We start from the raw sequence: 21,207 nt of genomic DNA, 5'->3' as shown, positions 1-21,207 counted from the left end.
TAGGTTTGTGTATTAATTTCCTATTAAATATGTTACTGAAAAATACATACGTACCCCCCTCACACACACACAGCACCCACCTGCACATATGAACACATACTGTACATTCATTTAGACTGTGAGCCAGTCATTTCCCTGTTGTGAGCTCTGCCTGGTGCGTACTTGGTTTCCTGTCGTCCGTTGGCGTAGAAGGTCCTAACGGTCCCGTCAGGATACTCTCTCCTCTTATACTGGGAGGTATGGATCTCTGTTTGACCGCTGGGGAAATCCACCACCTTCTCGCCCGACCTACAGGAGATGATGATTCACAACAAAAGGATAATAGAAACAATAGAGACGTATTAAAACTGTAAAATCAATATCTGCTGTGGGAACATATATTTCCAAGAGCATTACATATGGGCACACTTTCACATCTCAACTTAAAGCGTGATAATATGTCAGTTGGGTGTAATTTCTGCTGCCCCTAAGTGGCCAAAATTTGTTATTGCAAGTGGCTCTGAACTGGTAGGACTCAGGAAAATCTTTGAAAAATCTATATAAACACTTTCGAACATGCACCAATTATTTAGTTGGTTTTTTAATGCCAGGTGTTTTTAGAGGTCAGAATATATTTCCAGAGTCATAACAAACTGTGAATCACATTTTCCAACTATGTATTATCCAAAAACGTCAAATGCAAGTAACAAGAATCCTCACATTTTAAGGTTTTCTTCATTATCTGTAACGCCATGGCCATTAAACCCATCTAGACATGACGCACCTTATCTTATCAAATGGTTGATATCACAATTGGATTATGTCAGCGTCTGTCCGTCCTCTGACTGGCTACGTACCTCACGGTGTACTATCATCCGTCATTTATTCATGAGGATACCTGTTAGCTGCCACCTTAATGACAGCTCGTCTCCCATTGGCTCTCTGACCCTGCAGTCGCCCTCAGGTGAAGTCGTGAGTGACCTGAGTCTTACGGTGAAAGGTGGACGACGGTGCCATCGCTGAAGATCGTCCTCTCGCTGCCATCGGGCTCCAAGTACTTGATGGTCTGGTCCGGAAATACGATCTCTCTTTTCCCCCCGGGGTGTCGCCTCTCTGTTTACACAAGGAGACACACTGTGAACACTGCAAAAACTCAAAATCTTTCCAAGAATATTTGTCTTATTTCTTGTCAAAATGTCTAATTTCTAGTCAAAACTAATCTCTTTCCACTTTAAATAAGACTCACCACCTAAAGATTTACTTATTTTTAGATAATTTTCACTTGTTTCAAACTAATTCTCACTTGAAATAAGTAGAAAAATCTGCCAGTGAAAGGAAATTTTTTGTGCTTGTTAATAAGAAAGAAAAACTTGCTCCACTGTCAGATTTTTCTACTTATTTCAAGTGAAAATATGCTTGAAAGAAGTAAAAAGTGTCTAAAAACAAGCTACTTTTTATGTATATGTATAAATATACTTATTTTAGGTGTAATGAGATTTGTTTTGACTAGAAATAAGACAAATATTCTTGGTAAGATTGTGAGTTTTTGCAGTGAAATAAATACAGAAGGTGAAACATCTACTGTACAACCTCAGATTTCGTCCTCCAGCCTCTTTGTGTGCGTCTCTTACCGATCTGCTTGTTGGGGAAGTGAAGGATCTCCAGGCCACTTGGGTAGGTGGTATGTGTCGTCTGTGAACCGGCGTAGTAATACACCTGTTCATGTTCGACAAGTTCCATGTTGGTGAACCGTGTTAAAGGCTCGACTACTGAGCTTCAAACACACATGAAGGTCACAGAGGTCAACACTGAGCTCACCACTTTGCCGTCTTCCAAAATGTGTTTGACGTCTCCGTTGACGAACGTCAGAGTTTTTGTCTTGTGATCTGCAGAGACGTCTTTTTTTGTCCTGTCAAACAGAAGTCGCTCCGTCTGGACAGAGGAAGACACAACACAAGTTTCAGTTTTGTAAACCTGCATTTTTTTTCTTCTTTTCTTACCCCAACAGTTTGAAATTTCCAAATTCCATACTTTTTCCAGACCCCAATTTCCAGACTTCTCGTTAAAATATTCATATTATTTGTGATATTTGAGTAAATAGATGTGCATAATATAAAAAAAGCATTAAATTTATCATTTGTTTTTGTTATTCTGAATGTGTATGCCATTATGTAACCAAATAATTTCCTGTAGATTATAGCTAGGTACAATAGCGCATACAAAATAATTAACCCAAATAACTTCAGATGAGACCAAACCCAGAGAAGTATTAAGAAAAATATATTTCCGTATAATAGTTTCCATTTTCCATACTTTTCCAGACCTGAAAATGTATAAAATCAAATTCCATACTTTTCTATACTTTCCATACTTGCGTAGGAACCCTGTGACATGATTTTCCATTAAGTATCTACACTGTATCTGAACCTCGTTTCGTCAATGCACTTTTGTTGGTAACCCCAATTTTGAAACCACATCTTTGCAATCAAATATCATGTATATGGCATGTATGGCATGTACTGTACCACTCCTGAACAATATTGGTTCCTCGATGCGCAGAATTGAAACTTTAACACTAATCCACTTCATTGACTTACAGGATGTGTGTAACCCTTTAAATCAGGCTCGGCCAGTGACAGAACTGGCACGGGCGGCGTATCGACTTCCACTGCATAAACATGTAATGAGGTCAGTCAGTGCTTTGACACCAGCCTTTGTGCCTCCTCATAAATTATTGATGAGGTGCTTAAGGACCACTTAACAGTGTATTGTCTACTTGAACAATTTGATACCAACAAGATTTAAGAGGCGCCACCAACCAGGTGAACCCCACAACGTCTAGTCTACACAACAGAGACAAGAGTTAAAAGTCATGACGTAGGAAGAAAAAAACCCACAGATAACGGAGGTGAGTGTTAGAAAAGCAGCGTGTTTATGTGTATCTCTGTGTTTTATGACGTTTCAGAGCTACATGTACTGATCTGGGTGTGTATAACAGGAAGAAAACAATTCATGTTTACTGGCTCAGATCTGAGTTGAGCTGGAGGCCAATGGAGGGCAGCATGGCGTCGTCTGTCTCTGGACTCAACCTGACTGTGGTGTTTCTGTTACAGACTGACTCGTGTTGTTCAGCAAACACCACAGTGTGTGTGAATGTGAAGCATGCAAAATGACACATCGTGTGTGGACATGATGAACAGTGTTTTGTCTAGTTTTCAAAAATATGAGGACTGCAATAATAAAAACAAACTCATATGGATGTGATTCTAATACAATAAGATTCTGTCTCTTGTATCTGTGACCGCCCGGTACGAGTCATTCAGATTTATTGTATCATGATGTTCCTCTCGGTATCAGTGTAAGTTATGAGTGGTCCAGACCAGACATGTGAGTCATGGACAGATAAGCTCACACACGGGGGAGGAGGGGGAAACACTCATCTGACCACAAATAAAAACACTGTCATCAGAAGGAACTCACACTTTGATAAGAAACCAACTAAAACAAACTTAAAGCCTAAACAGGGTATATACAGGAATCTTGAAGTTAATTCTAATACCTTTTTAAGACTTTTTCAAGACCTTCTCAATATTTTTCAATACCTCACCGCCACTTCAAGCTGTAACCATTTACATCAGTGACACTTTTAACTTAACAGTTTTAGTTTGTGATAAAGACCACCATGATACAACATAATTCAAGGATAATAAATCAAAGGCAGAGTTTATAAAAAAAAAACATTGCTCCACTCTCAAAAAACAAAAACAACAATCTTCTTTTCTTTTTTATGTACCGGTTCACCTTTGTTTTTTAATAAAATGAATAAATTCACACACTTTTACAATGTTTTTTAGGACTCAAACTCTTGGACAGCTAATTCAGAAAAAATACCTTCAAAATGTAAGACTTTATAATGTTGTGAAAAGACTTTTTAATACTTTTTAAGGGTCTTAATTTTCCCAAAATTGATTTATCACCATTTAATACTTTTCAAGACCCCGCGGATACCCTGCTAAAGTCTATAGCTGTCTCATCTCGCTGCCCTTCATCATCCTCTTACCCCACCAGCGGTTACTGTAGCTCTCATGATGGTTTTTGTCTGAATACCTCTGTGACTTCCACATGACCAGCTCATATTATTACTCATATTTACTGATCTGTGATGAACATAATGTTGCTTCAGAGCGACTGTATAGTGATTCAGTGTTCAGGTGCTCTGACTCAGGTGGGACCACTGACCTCCTTCAGTCGACGTTTTTATTCAAATTCACTCCTTACATTTCAGTTCTGTACATGTGAGTGAAACCTGCACCCCCCAAAACGAAGCGCACCAAGCCGCCTTATATGGCTGTTTTTGGACTGATTGGGTTAATGAACACGTCTCATGTCTCAGCTGTAATTCATCATTGGACCGGAGCAAATCCTCAGAGGAGCGGTGAGAGAGAGGTTCTGGATGTGAACGTGAATATGTTCCTGTACGAGGCCTCCAGTGTTTCACACACACACACACACACACGAAATCTGACTCTAATCTGTTTTTGATTTCAGTTTCCCCTGAGCGGTAAAAATGAGAAGGCCCCATATATAGCACGCAAACACACACACGCAGACACACACACAGGAAAAAACAGGTGAAGGGCTGTGATGATAAGACATTTTTTGCACATCTGCAGTGCAAAGAACCCAGACAGAGTGATTAAAAGATACTGACACAACATTTAAACTGACTAGTAATGAGCCGCCAAATAGTGAAGTGTTTTACAGTTTTCATACAGAGGCCAATGTGGAGATTAAAGGGATAATTCAACATTTTGGCAAATTGGCCCATTGCCATAATCCCTATAGTCATAGCAGTAGGTTCGTTACCTTTAATTGTTCAGAGCTACGCTACGGAGGCTCATGGGATTTCTTGGTTTCCCTCATCAAACTCATCAAATACACAATCCAACAACTCCAAAACGCTCTGGTGGACAAGTTGTGACCTGCACATTCACCACGCTATGAGATAATAACAGAACATTACCAGACAGAGTTGTTTTCGAGGTAAATTCATGCAAAGCGGCTGATGTGCGTTCCCGTCGAGGGCAGTTTTTCGGCACGACACCGGCTTTGCATTTACCTCGAAAACAACAGAGTTGTTGAGATGGAGACATGTTGATATGATTCAGACCTCCATACAGTCGATGTGTTTGTTGTCCTGTGCGACCAGCAGAGGGCGCTGTGGTGCAGGTGTACGGGAGGTTGGTTTGGGGTGAAAACGCAACGAAAACCTCACAACCTCTGTTTCAAAAACCCACAGGTTCATGATGCAGGTCATGAGGTCTGATGAACTAAAGCCTCCTCAAAATACCGACACGGCGCGGTGGCACAGTGCTGCTGCTGCTGTACTGAATCAATGTCCAAGAAGTCAGAAGAGTAACACACACACAAGCTGCCTCCATCACGCTGTGTGTGTAAATGTGTAGTGTGTACATGCATGTGTGTGTGTGTGTTTGTGTCACCTTGTCCCGTACCAGTGTGAGCTTCATCCTCAGCTCAGTGTTTTCCCTGATGAGCTCCTCAAGCCGGCATCGAACTACAGACCAGTCACTCTCTCTCTGCTTAAACTGCTGCTGAAGGGCCTCCATCTGCTGCCTGAGGACCTGCACACACACACACACACACACACACACAAACACACACACACACACCAAAGAAGGACAGAAGCATACAGTGTAAGCCTGTTACTCTGTGCGTGACTCATGTGTTGACTTTCAGAAGTGGGAGTATGTTTGTAAATGTTTGCACAGATTTACGCCATCATGTTTTTAATGGCTCATCTCATCATCACACCTGATGACACAAGGCTCAATAAAGGCAGACAACAGGAAATGACCTTAACCTAATTTAACTCAAAATGAAAGCAGCAATTATAATGGGTTACAGTAAATCCATCCAGGTGCTGTAACTGTAGTTTCACTTAATATAGTTTCCCTTTAACTGTTTAAAAGTTTCCAGTACTTCATGGTGCAACCCTCATCTTTCCTGGGATCAGTGTCAACTATTTCCTGAAAACAGCAGTTTTCCTAAACAGTTTACACAAAAACAAGAGTTTTATCTAGGTACAAGTTTGTCCACCATTCGTAATGATCACATTTAATATAAAGGTAGATGTTTGTGTTAAGCTCCATACAGTATAAAGGTAGATGTTTGTGTTAAAGCTCCATACAGTATAAAGGTAGATGTTTGTGTTAAAGCTCCATACAGTATAAAGGTAGATGTTTGTGTTAAAGCTCCATACAATATAAAGGTAGATGTTTGTATTAAAGCTCCATACAGTATAAAGGTAGATGTTTGTGTTAAAGCTCCATACAGTATAAAGGTAGATGTTTATATTAAAGCTCCATACAGTATAAAGGTAGATGTCTATGTGTAGTGTGATTATAAAGCAGCTCTAGGTTCTATATTAATACTGTGAAAGTATCAAAGCCCCAGTCCACAGAGAAATGCACACAGCCTGTATTCAGAAACTGAGCCTTAAAACCAGCCGTGAGGACTTCCTGTCACTTTGTGATGTCACAACAAAACAAGCTTTATATTTATAAGGTGTCTCACCTGAAATCTGCTATTTAAATTCAACCAATCAAAACAGAGCCTCTTTTAAGAAGCTAAACGATATGACGAGGATTCACTATGAAGTGGGACAAGCTCCAGAGAGCAGCCTGAGGGAGGAGAGAAACCACAAATTTATCTTTATTAATGACTCAAATGAAATAACAGAAACTGGTCAAATACAGAAGCATTAAAGGCAAGAGTTTTGCATACAGTGTTTGGCTGGTGGAAATACTGATTATCTTCATCATGAAATCTATTTCTGAGCTGTGTGAGCATTATCAGAGGAAGTTCTAGATGTTACTGATGTGTCGGTAATAAAATCCACCTCTTCCTTCCTCCAGGACCCTGTAGCAATAAAAGATTCAAACAGCATGTTGCCAGCAGCTGTTATTTTGTAATGCTGTCAAACTCTGACAGATGATAAAACAGGGATTGAATTATGTCTGGAGAATACATTCAAGTGACTAGTATATTCTAACGAAACCATTTCTCCACATGGAAACTTTGTACCTGCGATTCTCGAAAGGTTTCACTATCACCTACAGCATTTTGCTCTATAGAAAAACACAGTTCGTCAAGTACTTCTCTGGTATGTTAATCCTCTTTCTGTCAAATGTGAGCTACCTCTGCCACGCCCCCTGACATCAAGTTCCAGAGAAGCAGCGCTAATCGTTTCCAGTATGACAGGCTGGTGAGAATGAAGCAGAGAAAAAAAACAGGCAGAAACTTGTCCGGGTCTGTTGGGAAGCAGAAAAACACAGGAGCAATTAACTGGACGAGACGTCTCGCAGACTCTTATTCGAGGTTGGCGTTTTTAAATCATCCAGGTTAAATCGACTTTAGTCAGATAATTACAGGCAGTTTCGCAGCAGCTCTCTGCTTCGCAATAATGAAACCATCTGCAACAATTAGGCCTACACAATCTGTTGTTCTCTCATCATTGAAGTTGCAGAAGTTTGAATTCACTTCACACTCTTAATTGTATACAAAGTCTGAAGTAGTGAGAAGTAAAGTAGTGCTGATATGAGGTGCTGACAGTGAATAGCTTGCTATCTCTACTAATTGGCAGTGAAAACAACACCGGTGGTACCAGTTCTGCAGCATGCGCATATCAGGAGTGGGAGGTTCTCACGGCTCAGGGGAGCACACGAGGAAAGGCCAGTATTAAGTCATGCCTCTCTGACACAGATGAGTGTTACACAGCAGTTTGATGAGGGAGCATTTCACCTCCACGGAGTCGCCTGGGAGAGATCGAATGTGTGTAATAGCACATAACGCTCGGTGGGAGACGTGGTGTTGTGAAACAGGCCCATGATGTCATGAGAAACAGCACTTTGTTAAGCAACGTTACGGCTGCCAGATCGACATTTTTGCGGCTTGCGGAACATGCAGGCAGCGTTTTATCTCCTCCGTGCTGTCAACAACTCCTCTCTGACACAAGCAAAAGCCTCAACGAATTTGACCTATTAACTAAGTTTTTGTTGCAAAGCCATGACAATCCAGGCCACACGTGAGTGACACTGACAGAGAGCAGAGGTGGACGACTCTGAGTTTTTCTGCTTCAACAGAAGTTGGAGCGTTGCAGCAAACTGGTTCTGATGATAACAAAGATATATTAAAAAAGTTAAATGTTATCTTATTGAGCGTAAAATAATCATCAGTTTATCTTTTTGGCTTTTCACTCTCCTTCAAGTTTCACGGTTGTTCTGTACAGACTCTCTCCACCTGTCTGCACTTGTGTATGAGTCAAAATCCTTCGATGAATTTCACTGATAACGTTATTTATTTATTTATTCAGATCCACAGATGGAGCAACAGTATCTGAATTCTTCAAATTCTTTTGGCTGCCAAGATTGTAAAATTAAAATATCAAACAGTGACAGCCGTAAACAGAGGTTGTAAGTGGACTGCAGCTGAATATCACTATTCAGTCTTATCTACACACTCGTACACTGATTTGGGTTCAGTTTTTTGCCGAGGATCGAACCACCAACCCTCTGATTAGTGGAGGATTGCACATTCTTCTGAGCCACAGCTTCTTACATCCATCTGATTTGACGTAAACCATGTTTTCTCCCGTTTAAAACTAACCTGGACTTCACTGGTTTCCAGTTTGTGCAGACTGTGTTGATCCTCTTCTTTGTGTTGATCCTCTTCTTTGTCACAGTGTTTTTCTCTGCATTACAAACAGAGCAACTGCTAAAAACCTAGGTGCTATAAAACAAGACCCAAAAGAGATTATAGCCATGCTAACCGCCTTGATGAATGCTAACGTTAGCATGTGAGGCTCTCAGGATGGAGATAAATGCTAATTTTAGTCAGATTTCATGCTCACAATGAAAAAGCTAACAGGTGTTGTTTACCATCCATGTCTGCAATATTAGCTTAGCGTGTGACTATGCTAACATTTGCATGAAGCAAAGTACAACTGAGGATGATGGGAACTGTATAATTTTGAAGTTCATGATGCTTCTGGACAGGTATAAAATACATCAACTTAAAAAGTCCTGAGATAAGACTCATGCACGATACCATCATTATAAGAAAAAGATAATAAAACAGACAGGAAACACCTACCTACTTCCTGGCAAACATTGCTTAGACTCAGTTGCAAGATTCTTTATCAATTCATACATGACAACCAGAAAACCACAATGTATTTCTGTTACCTCTGAAATCCACATGGTGTTTGTGCCACTTGTGTTTCATCTTGATCTTCGTGCCCCTTCTCATGTTTCTGTGAAGTTCTTTCCAACATGTTAAAACCCCCTACACAAGAAAAAACATACAAGACTTTTAAAGAAATGCTTGGACAGATGTGAAACACCTGTCCTCATGGCCGCCATCAAACAACGATCTCATCTCAAAGGACGTAGAAGTCTGTCCATCAAACTTGTGGATAGTTTCTCCTCAAAGGTCTTTACATGTTGATGTTGAATTACTTATTTAAAAAGCAGAAACAGTACAGTACCTCAATGCATGTAAAATATAAGTTAAAAGTTTTATTGTCTTTGTTGAAGCTGTAACACTGATCCAGATCAAAGTCTCTGATCTGGCTCAGTTGGAGTTTTCTACAGAATGTCCTACAGTGACGGGTTTAAATGGGAATCCTGAGGGCCGAGGCCGATGGGAGCTTGGGAAAGTGGTGACACTGGGGGAGTGGGTTATCTTCAACCCTCGCCGCCGCCACCAGCAGCAGCAGCAGCAGCAGCAGCGAGGATGGTACAGCTTTTTGTGGAGGAATGCATGGGAAATGTACAGCATCTGTGAGGTGTCGAAGCTTGGCTTGTGTTATTTGGAGCAAGAAGACAAAATTATGCTGTCACTGTCAAGAGTTTGTTTTTTGACCTTTGACCCAGTGAGAGTCAGCGTTGCTTCCCGGTCTCGACTTTCTGCGGTTTTCAAAGTTGAAAATGTGTTTTTATTTCAGCGCAGCCTGTGGATCAGTTTCCATGTTGGAGCTTGAGACTCCCTCCGTGTTGTCCTTCACTGTCTTAAAACTAACAATAACTTCCTGGTTTGTGCAGGCCCCCGGGGGGAGACGCTGTTCTCCCTCAAAGGCGGGGGAAATCTTGACATGTTGCACTAAATCTGATTCATGCACAGCGTTGGGATGTTTGGGTCCCGACATGGGTGTCGTTCTGCTGCAGACAAGCTTCCCATCGATCCTCTGAGGTCGCACCACAGGACGTTTCTCTGTGACACTTCAATCCAAACTTTCATCATCAGGTTTCACCCAACGCTCCAGTTTCACTCATTCATAGCGCTCCATCCTTTTCTCTCTGACAGACCTGTCAACAGAGTGATGAATGAAGAGCATCAATATTCTCTTGGTCTTTCAGACAGGATTCCTCTCTGGACATGTTGGCTCTTGTGATTGAAATTTTAAGTTCCCATGTCCTCCCGTTGTCATATGCTCTTCTGTGAAACAGTGTCAGATTAGGGCAGAGGGGTGGGGGGGATGGTGTTAGAGCGAGTTTTGCTCTTGGCAGTGAACTTGGGAAAAGTCTTCAGTCTGAGCCTGGATGTTTGAGTCTATATGTGTCTCAGGATTATATAAACCAGAGGAGAATTCTTGTGAAGTCCCCGAATGTTGGCTCTAGTCGGATCGAAAGGTCGTAGACTGGAGGGCTTCAAGCTGCGTTCCTTTGTCTTTAAAGAGCGTAGATGAGTGCCTCTGGAGGCCAGAGGTCAACTTCCTGCTGGGCTGCGGCTGCTGCCCACTGACCTTCAAATTATTTCTGTTCATCCTGGAAACGAATGCCCTCACGCTCCCGCAATAAGCAACGTCTTTCATTTGACGTCACTGAGCCGTCATTGTTCTGGAAATGAATTTGAGCAACATAATGCATTTTTTAATAGAATGGCATAGATGGTAATGGCACAGGGGAAAAGATACGTTTTTAAATGGTTAATTTTTAAAGCTTAATAATCTGGTTTGCTTCAGTTTAGTTTTTCTTTCCTTTTTTTTCTTCCCAAAATATGTACCTCAAAGATCTTATCTGGCCAACCGTGCAGCTGCAGGACTGTATAATACACCCTCAGCTGTTTTGACTAAGAGATTTTACTGTCAGCACATTCAGCTGTTTTTCTCTCAAATTTCATACTCTTGTTCGTAGCAGATACGGTTCCACCTTGGTTTGAATATAAAATAAGATTTAAGTAGAGCGTAGAGGGAAACTAGAGGGAAAACATGTCTGTAAGCAAAGCAACAGAGCTACAATGAACAAAGAAGTGGCACATATGTAAATTCCACCATGTAATACATTGTAGGCCCGTTGTACCCAAGTACAACAGTTAATGTACTACACTATATGATGCAGACATATTGGCCAAAGAGGAGCGAGAGAGTCTGCAGGACGGGAGGTGAAGGGAAGCTTCACGCAGAGCTGCAAGCTGGAAGCCGAAGCATGTGACAAACTTCTCATCCTGCTGTGAGATATGTATGGATGAAAGTGAGAAAACCCACCGCCGCTGTGAGTTATAGCACAAAGTACGACTTTACAGTGAGTGTAAGTGGAGTCACAGGTGGGCTTGACAATCTGAGGACAGTGGTTTGATTGTTAAAATGAGTGACAGGCTCGCTTTTCCCGTGAACTCTTCTCATCAACAAGTCATAGTTTCATGTTCCATCAGGTCAATGATGGTTGTCTAACTTCAGTGACTATGGAAACATCGCTGCTGTGCTGTGGGAATGACACAGTTCGACAAGGAGCGTTTTATCATGATGGGATGGGCGCCGGCGTCCTGATGATGACGTCCGTTGATAAATCCGTTACCGTGGAAAAGCCTGTCTTTGAACGCTGCCGTAATAATGACTTCATTAATCTGTTTTCCACCTGTGGTTTGTGACCCCGAGGCTCCGAGAATCAGCTCCAGCGATCTTCCGTATTTGGTGAAATCAGAAGTTATGATTAGTGCCAAATGATTCATCCCGGGCTGTTCTGCTTTAACTGAAAATTATTTTGTAATAATTTACTCAGGAAATTTGTTTCTTGCGACGGAGATACTGTCAGTTATGACCATGTGGCAACACACTGCTATGTGGCAACCAGCTTAACAATCATTTTTCGTTTCAATATCTGCTCGTAACCGCACCTGTTGTGCCTTTGCATAAAAAAAACCTAGTCTAAATAGCTGTAGGGCTGTGATCAGCTGATCGCACTGCAGGTGAGCTGATGAATTAAACAAACTGAAGGAAAACATGTTTTAAAATCGAATTATCTTATTTACACAATATTAATGTGTTATATTATATTACAATGGGTAATAAATGGCTCCAGTCACTGTGATAAGGAACTTTAAAGGGCATTACCAGTCGTAATCAATGTTTACCTCAGATATCAGGTCACCTATGATCAGTTCATTTCATACCATCCATACTAATCGTTTTTGTTCAAGAATCTATCATTTTTACAATGTTCATTAATGGACTCAGGACTAATTTAAAAATTTTTCTGTGGTCATTTAAATTCTAAAATTGGCTTTACAATTAAATTAAATCAAAATTCAGACTTACCGCGGCTTCCGCATTGTTCCTTTCTAGGTCGGAGAACATATACCTCTACTCCCTCCCTCTCCTGTTGTGTTCTCTGACCCAGAAAGGAACAATGCGGATGGTATGAAATGAACTGATCATAGGTGACCTGATATCTGAGGTAAACAGTGATTACAACTGGAAATGCCCTTTAACATTGTCATTAGATGGACCACACATGTCTAATTACATGCTAAAACAGGAGTATAAATCATGTTTAAAGGTTTTTTCAGATACTTTGCTATTGTTTGATTGATATTGAAAGAGTTTCTGTGCTTAAATGTTGAGACCAGGCCGCTGGGCTTCACTGCTTTTTAATTCACTGCTTAGTTGACTGAGTTACTCAACACACAAGTAAACTATTGTGTGAGGAGGCAAAGGAGAGCTAGGAGAGGTCAAGGATCAGCTTTGAAAGAGTGAAGAGGGGGGGATAAACACAGAGAGAGTCCTCGTCTGATAAGGTCAAGTCCAAGACAAGACGGATTAAATCAGGGATTGTCGTCGTGACTCAGCACAGATCCAGCTGCATGAATCCTCTTAGAAATGCTTGAGAGAGGAGATACTGTCGGTTTATGATGCGAGCTACTGTGTGGAGAAGTTTCACGGCATGCTGCTCTTCTGCTGCAACAGCTGACATTTTTTTAATTAACAGTCCAGATGTGGCGGCCGGGTGGGGTCACGTCCTCACCACCGTCTGTCCCTCGAGAAAGTCTGAATCTTTGACAGTTGTCTGGACTTGTCGCTGAAGCGGTGAAGGAGTTCAAAGCATGCGAAGTTCGAGGCATGCAGAGTTGAATGAGAGGCCTGAGGCTGCTAACCCCTCAACCCCTCCCTCTCCCCTTACAGAAATCCTCCTCCCTCAGGACGCAGCATTCCTCACGACTTCTCTTACTTTTCCTTACATAGAGAAGGAACACTGACAGCATCACCACATCCATCTCTCCTGCCCACATGTCCATCCATCAACGATTCCCAGGGCGCCACATCTGCGTACTCTGAGGACAGTTTGTATCTGAAAGTCCCTGCGCTGCATTCTTAGCATCCCGGCTCAGCGCGGAGAGAGAGAGACACTCGCTGCTATACAGTAGCTGTCATTCATGAGAAAGTGGCGGTCGCACAGTAGCTTGTGGGATTTACTGAACCCTCGAATGCTTCATTCTCACAGCTGGAGCCAATAAACGGCGGAGTGTTATAAAAGAAGGTGAAATCTTCTCACCATATATTCTCATTCCTTTGGCGAACTGTCAACAGTCATATCAGTGTGTGTGTTATCACAATCTGGCCTGTTACGACTTGGTTCACACAAACACACACACTGGCTTATCAGGAATCAACATGGCTGTAGTTAAGTTTTTTAATTTCATCATTTGGAAAACCAAAGTGTCTGCACATCTTATGCTTTAAAGCCAAAATAAACCAGAGTTTCCTCTTGACAAAGAGGCCCTTGGCTTATTTGTATGTTAATGTTATGGGCTGGTTTTGGCTCATTGTTAAGTCCCCATTGGTCCCAGAGTGGAAAAGCAACTTGTGACTCACCTCCTCAGGCAATAAGGAGGAGCTACGACTACGAGGCTCAGCAGTTGAGCTGCATTTGATCTGCACACTGAGAAATTACTTCCAGACCTGGTGCTGACTTGCACAACAGGACGTGAAGCCTGACTGACTTGGAAATCCCAAGCATAACACAAGGACTGAGAGAAGCATTTGAAACTTTAAAGAAGATCAGAATTGAGGACACTGGAGAGACTTGTTTGGCAGGTTTTTTTTTTTGGTTTTTTTTTACGCGTGTGTGTGTGGTTAGAGTGTGTAAGCGTGTGTAAGGTGATTTCCTTGTCAGTTAAGAGAAGGATACTTCCATGCATGTAGCACAGATTTGTTCCGCTTGCTTTTAACTTGTGTTTGCACGTTCCCTGGCTGTTGAAATGGAAAACAGCACTCTCTACCAGAAAATTGAAGACTGTGAAGCCACAAACAAGGCGCTGTATAAGTTCTATGCAGCTGTCATGATTGTGATTTTCATCCTGGCTTTGCCTCTGAACGCGTCCGTCCTCCACCTCTTCATATTCAAGCTGAAGTTCTGGAAATCCAACACCAACAACATCTTCCTGTTCAACCTGGTGCTGGCTGACATTCTCCTGCTCTTCTGCTTGCCTATCAAGGCCCACAACTTCATCCAAGGAGAGAGGCGGAGCGGGAATGAGGTTGTTTGCAAAGCCATGCTCTTCATGCTGTTTTTGAACCGAGGGGCCAGCATCGCCTTCCTGACGGTCACGTCCATCGATCGGTACTTCAACGTGGTGCATCCCGGTCGGAAGAATCTCCTGAAGGCCCTCAAGAAGTCTCCGCATATCTCTATCGTCATCTGGCTCATGCTGCTGCCTCTCACCATTCCCACCATGCTCAAGACCTTTGAGTGCTGCAACAGCCACAGAACCGACAACAACCCGGATGAGGACACCTTGGTGAAGGTAAACGTCTACACACTGAATGTGTTGATCTGTTTATTTACTTTCCTAGCTCCAGTGACCAAAATTTTCCATAGAGCAAGAAATGAGAAGTAATGACAGGGCACTTTGGCGCCGAGTGATTCATCATATTCTCATGACATGAAAACAGTTTTGCAAGAGCACATTCATGACAGTTGTTTTTCTCCAACACCGTCAGTTATGACCATGTGGCAACGCTGCAGCCATGTGGCAACATTTTTTAAGTCAGTGATGATGTAAAATAGCTGCATCTTTTGTTCCATTTGTGCAATGCACACAGCTCACACAAGATATGTTTGAGATCATGATATTTTGTCATTAAGTGGATAAACAGCCCAATCAGACGTGGAGAATGTGGGTCCATGGCATCGTCCCAGAGGGAACAGAGCACTGGGGTTTATCTGAAGAGCTGCACTTTCTATAGAGCCTGTTTGCACAGCTATTTTTGCACCGACGCAGCACCACAGTGTTGAGACACGTTAGACCTGGAATGTGTCAAACCGCACCACACGAGACAGGGCCACGGTCTGATAAGATGTGTGAGTGATAGAAAGTAATCAAGTGAGGAGTAAGCACTCTTCACTTACTCTGTGCACGACGACATGCAAATATGTTATGATTTGAATGTATAAGAGACTGCAGAGGGCATTGTTGTGTTAACACCCTGTTGTGTCTAAATGTCCGTCTGTCCTGTGCAGTCACTGAGGCTCCGTTCACATCTGGTATTGACATACGTATATCTCCACTGGGGACTGGAGTTCACTTTCCTGCTCTATATTGTATGCACATAAACACGTACACGTTGTTGTTTACAGCCAGAACAATTCTATGACATATGGAAATGCCATTACGCCGGTTTTAGCACGGCCGTGTTGGGACTAATTAGAGACATCAGTAGAGAAGGCGGTCCTCCAGTCTGACCCCACGACATATTTGACATTGTGGCCTGACCACTCCTCAATGTGGTAACACCTCGAATGCGTCGTCAATGTGTCTTGGGTGCGTTTACACCTGAACTCAGAGCTGTCCACCTGTGTTCAGATCAGCTGATGTCAATGACAGGTCTGAACAGGGCCTTTGATTCATCATGCTTACCTCAGTTTCACTAATTACTCAGGAGAAACTACTTTCTCACATACAGTACGTGGGCAGAGGTGGAAACTAAAGTATCTGGAACTAGTTATAAGTACAATAATGGGAGGCAGAGAGGCTACTTTTAAAATTAAAGTGTTAAATTTGAAAACACAAGAGATTGATAAAGTGTTTTCAACCTTTTTGGTTTGTGATCCTCATGAAAATGTAGTTTGTTTGTTTTCACACTACATTTATGAGCCTCTGCGCGCACCGTGAAATTCTTTGACCGGCGCAAGACAGACTCGTGTTTTCATTCATCAAGAATTAAAGTCAGAGGTTCAAAGAGGTTCAGATACCGTCGTAGTTCCGACCATAAACAGCGATTCGGCAGCGTTATTCATATGACTCACTAGGCAGCGTCCGCGAAACCGAAAGTAAGGAAACATTGGTCGGCTCGCCCAGCATTTCCGCCACCACTAATAATAACAAAATAACGATAGAGACAAAACGATATATTTATCGAAAATGGGCCCATTAACAAGTGTGGGTAGCGGAGATTCATCCACATTAATATGAGACTTTTTTATTGTCGCAGAATATTTCCTTCTGCCGATGGAGAAACTCCTCGTTGTCCCTTTAAGTGTGATATCCCCTTTAGATTTAACAGATACTTTTGTTGGAATTACTGTTTGAAGTCTGAAGAGTTAGTGTGACCGATGTTGTTTGGCTGGCCCTGAGTGGGTTTCGAACCCCGGTCTCCCTCACCGCGAGCGATGATGCTAACCGTTTCGCCAGGAGGTCAATGAGTTTAACTTCAGTACCGCTAACCGCCACACGCTGTCACTTCTCCGTACTGGTACCTCGTGACTGTGACTATACCCGCGGTCCTCCGTTACATTAGAGTAGACACAACTTCACAAAAAAGCAAACATAAGTACAAATAAAGATGATTTTTCTTCTTTCTCTCCAATGAATCATCTTACAACCCCTCAAAATTGATCTGGTCACCCTTTAGGAGGCCCGATTATCTGCACTAAACTGCCGAACTGCATGTAAAGTGTTAAAACTAGTTTCACTTCAGCAGGTCAGTGTTGATCTAATCATGTCACAGGGACATGTTTCTGCAGAATGAGTGCGACTTTGATGCGATGCTCCAATCGCCGACCAATCAAGGTCAAGCCTTTGTTGTTGATGTACTGTATGACAGTGAAGCTGACCCTTTCTCTGCTTTCAGGATGTGGTGGACAGTCTGAGAGAGGTGGTCTTCTTCACCCAGATCCTCATCCCCTTCATCATCCTGGTCTACTGCACGGTGCGCATCGTCAACCGCCTCAGGAAAAAGTCCGTCGGCGACAGGACCAAGCTGAAGAGGGCGGTTTTCCTGGTGATGGCCGTCATGGTGGTCTTCTCCTTCTGCTTCCTCCCCTGCACCATAGCCAGGATGGTCCTGCTGATCGTCCGTGTCTTAGACCTGGATTTGGTCTACCAGAACAAAGCTGCCTTGGCCTTCGACGGCCTCATGGTCCTCTCCTACATGGACTGTCTGCTGGACCCGCTCATCTACTGCTTCTGCAGCACCAAGTTCAAAGCTCTTTATCTCTCCAAATATTTCCCATTCTTGTTAAAAGATGGTCAGATGCCAGTGGACAGCTCAACGGGGCAGATAGCGTCGGGGAACCCACGCACCAACAACACTGTCATTTGAAGCTGTGCAGATGGTTTTTTCCTCACAGGAAACCAACAGGAAACTACCTGAGACTGACAGTGGGGCCCCAACCAACTATCTACTGTATGAACGGGACCGCTGCTATGAAGACAAGGGACTGAGATGTTATTTAAATCATTCTGAAATAGGTAGTAAACCAGAGCGACTCTTCAGCACTGTAGATCCACCAAGTGAGATGTAGTAACTCAACAGGTGAAAGACTCTCCTGAATGTGTAGGATATGTTAATGTTGTTGCATTTTATTTTGTGAAAATGTCTTTTTAAGAGGAATGCCTCCCAGCTAAAGTAAGAACATCTGTTTTTTCAGTTTTTTGTGCTGTTTAGCTTGGACAGCGAACACGTAGTAGTAGTTATGACTGTGAAAAAAATCCTTTCAAGCACAGGAATTTTATCTGTCCAATCGTACCAGTCTCACACGGCTGTTATCTTAGCACTCCCTGGTCGAACAAGCATTGATTAAACCTCAAAAACTATAACTGTACCGTTGGAAAATGTGTTTAAAAATCTGGTCAAATACATTTGTTGTGATGCTGATGTGTGAAATTCTGAACCAAGAGGCTAAAAGAAGGTTTTCTAGTATTCACCAACATGAGTTCCTGGCTCTGGAGGATCAAAAAATAGATGCATATGAGGCCACAGTCAGTCCCCCGTTATGTAAGAGTTAATTCTACAGGCCAGTACAGGAAGTTGGTTGTTAAAATGTTGATCTAATATTGAATTGTCTGACCGTTTTTTGCTGTGTAAATATATAGAGACAGATGGGTGTATTTATACTGTACATATTTTCTTTCTGGGATCTTTTTTTTTTTTTTGTAAATGCATTGATAATAAAACAACAGGAAACTGTCCATCGTTCTGTTCAGCTCTTTACGTATCGCTGCTGGTTTTAAGACCCCACGGATCTGGAATAATGAGATTTACAGTATAAACAATGACTCACGTGTAATTTATGATCATGACCAGACTAGGAGACACGTTATCCAGACTGTACCTGTAAGTCATCCGATGGGTCATATTGACCCTGATGATGTCATCCATAGTAACGATGAGTGAACATATGTCTATTGTTTACTGCCTGGCTAGATAGACACCAAGGCGACTCGGTTACCCTGTGTTAACTATCATAATGAAACTGTGTGTTAATGCTGCACCACCCTGTCTCATTATAACACATCATTGCTTCGTGACTGGAATGACGTGGTGTGAAATTGTGAGACAGTCTAAGTATATAATGAGATAATAGCACGGTGAAATATTATGCAACTTTTCTTGTCAAGTTTAATTTATTAGAAATCAAATTGATAACTAAAAAGTGTAGACGAAACAGAGGGGAAACCCCAGAGTCACTGCAGTGTGAAGCAAAAGAGCAGCTGCTTCTCATGAAGGGAAATCAAGACTAATAAAGAAGAAGATCCACATCTCTACAGCTGTGTAGTGATAGAAATAAAGATTAAAGAGCTGTAGGAATGTGGCTGCAAACAAGACTAATGCCTGCGTTTGACCTCAGACCACAAACACACAAATGGTTTCAAAGTTCACTCAACATGTGAAAAAGTATCACAACTTATGAAAACACAAATACTTACAGAGTAAATATTGAAACAAATGTCCTAAGGTCATATATACCATAAACGACACCACCTTTAAGACAAGTGTCAATATTAACACCATGGACTTGAGTGTTGTTGTGTTTGTAACTCTGAGCAACAGAATGACTCCTTGGTTTTAGTTCTGTATAAAGTTTATATAAAAACACACCAGTTACAAGAAGGTCATGGTGTTCTTTTAGTCGTATTAAATGTCTCTTTGATTGTTACAAACTATAAAGTAGAGCATTAGAACAGAGTTTCCTATTTCTTCCACTTATAACCTCCTCTTAATCCTTTACTCTTTACAGCCTTACAGGACGTGGGCGTTTTAAATGGGGTCAAACACGAGTCCTGACAAGTCATCCTGACATGAATGCAGCTGTGTTACAGCTGTATTAGCATTCCTGAACGCTAAATGTTGCTATTTGTTTAGCTACAACCTGGAATAAGTATCAGCAAATACTACCACTATGTTATGACTGATATATGTTATGTTATTCACCTATTTTAGAATCATTTCAGGTGAACATCACCTCATAAAACATGATCGGTTCTTGGCAAGAGAAGGAATTATGGGAATAGTTTTTAGCTGTTAAGTTATGTACTACATTCACATAGCATGTGCTTATAAATATGCCACTTTTCACAATACATAAAGCGCTCAAATAAAAGTTTTAGTCAAGATACAACTGATCAGGAGTGAGTCAGTCATAGACGTGATACAGAGCAGGAATCACTCTTAGAGACGGGCACTGTAAAACATTTTACAACTGTGTTTTACAGGTGGCATCGTGTAAATACTACCACCGCCTTTGACGTGTCTTTACCAGTGTGAATGTATAAACACATTTTTTGATCTTTGAGCCCGCTCCTGCTGAGCTGACGGATCCTTCGTCTTCCTCCGGGCGAGGGGAAACCATGTTGAGGAAACTCGAGTGATTCATTTAACGGTTTGTGCTCAGATGAACCTGTTTCAGGCCGTTGGTGTCCAGCAACGTTCATTCACTGAACTGCTTCACAAAACGTTCCCATGAGCTTCATGCGTCAGCATGCGGTTATGCAATATTGCAAAAGTTCTCACAAAACCCTCAATAAAGTCTATTGTTGCTTCAAATGATGATAAAGGAAAGAGAATGCTCTCATAAAGAATGTATGACTTCAGTCTGAGAAAGAGAGATAAATGTATGTTACATTCAGTAGAAATCACAGCATGTCGCCTTTATAGGACAAGCGAGAAGTAGGAAAAAAGAAAAAGGAAGCTGAGACTCAACACTGCTGCATTTCAAGCTCTTGCCCAAAAAGAAACGTTACGTAAGTTTGACTATGAGCATAATCATCAAACATCCTGTTGCTTGGTCACTATTGTCTGTTTCTGTTTCTCTCTGCATAGATTAGTCTCAAATAACATTATAAAAGGAGGAGAGATGTGTCAGCACATCACTGAATCTATTTGAGACATTTAGTGATTCAGATGGATTTAAATGCATAATCCAGCATGATGTTTGTTGTTGATACAGTGGGTTAGGTTTGTGTTGGTTTCACTTTATCATGTCATAAATATATCACTGTGTTTTTAGGAGTTTCATGTGGTTGTAGCATGTTTCAAATCACAAATACTCTGTTTAATCCTCACACGACAGGGCTCGACACGTTGACATGAAATCTGGGACAGATGGTATCAGCGCGTGTGCGTGCGCGAGGACGTGATGCTGATACGGTTTC

General features: G+C 41.8%; 2 protein-coding genes across 3 annotated transcripts in view; one reads left to right on the top strand and one right to left on the bottom strand.

The window, feature by feature from the left end:
- Positions 1–70: 70 nt before the first annotated feature.
- Positions 71–21,207, bottom strand: part of LOC146961284 (uncharacterized) — a 31,857-nt gene continuing 10,720 nt past the window's right edge. Inside the window, exons 6-12 of one of the 2 annotated variants that reach the window (XM_085770393.1) lie at positions 9,243–9,342; positions 8,665–8,749; positions 5,493–5,621; positions 1,798–1,911; positions 1,611–1,695; positions 972–1,092; positions 71–288 (exon numbers count right to left, since the gene is read on the bottom strand). In XM_085770393.1, coding sequence (XP_085626519.1) covers positions 108–288; positions 972–1,092; positions 1,611–1,695; positions 1,798–1,911; positions 5,493–5,621; positions 8,665–8,749; positions 9,243–9,342 — 815 coding nt within the window. In that variant the 3' untranslated portion in view covers positions 71–107. Of the gene's footprint in view, positions 289–877; positions 1,093–1,610; positions 1,696–1,797; positions 1,912–5,492; positions 5,622–8,664; positions 8,750–9,242; positions 9,343–21,207 lie in introns of both variants that reach the window. The other variant, XR_015035173.1, reaches the window with a different exon arrangement.
- On the top strand, positions 14,230–19,045 carry gpr31 (G protein-coupled receptor 31). Its single transcript, XM_085770395.1, has 2 exons — positions 14,230–15,078; positions 17,405–19,045. Exons 1-2 carry the CDS (start codon positions 14,533–14,535, stop codon positions 17,873–17,875), a joined length of 1,017 nt encoding a protein of 338 aa, XP_085626521.1. The 5' UTR covers positions 14,230–14,532; the 3' UTR covers positions 17,876–19,045.

This window comes from Trachurus japonicus, chromosome 24 (assembly GCF_045865225.1).
Source record: "Trachurus japonicus isolate A0001 chromosome 24, Traja_1.0".
Classification (NCBI taxonomy): domain Eukaryota; kingdom Metazoa; phylum Chordata; class Actinopteri; order Carangiformes; family Carangidae; genus Trachurus; species Trachurus japonicus.
The sequence above is the reverse complement of the archived record's forward strand: the minus strand, read 5'-3'. Positions and strand labels throughout refer to the sequence as shown.

Coding starts and splice junctions, on each gene's coding strand:
- gpr31 (XM_085770395.1), top strand. CDS start 14,533: ATGGAAAACAGCACTCTCTACCAGAAAATTGAAGACTGTGAAGCCACA. Junction 15,079..17,404: donor ATGAGGACACCTTGGTGAAG/GTAAACGTCTAC, acceptor CTCTGCTTTCAG/GATGTGGTGGACAGTCTGAG.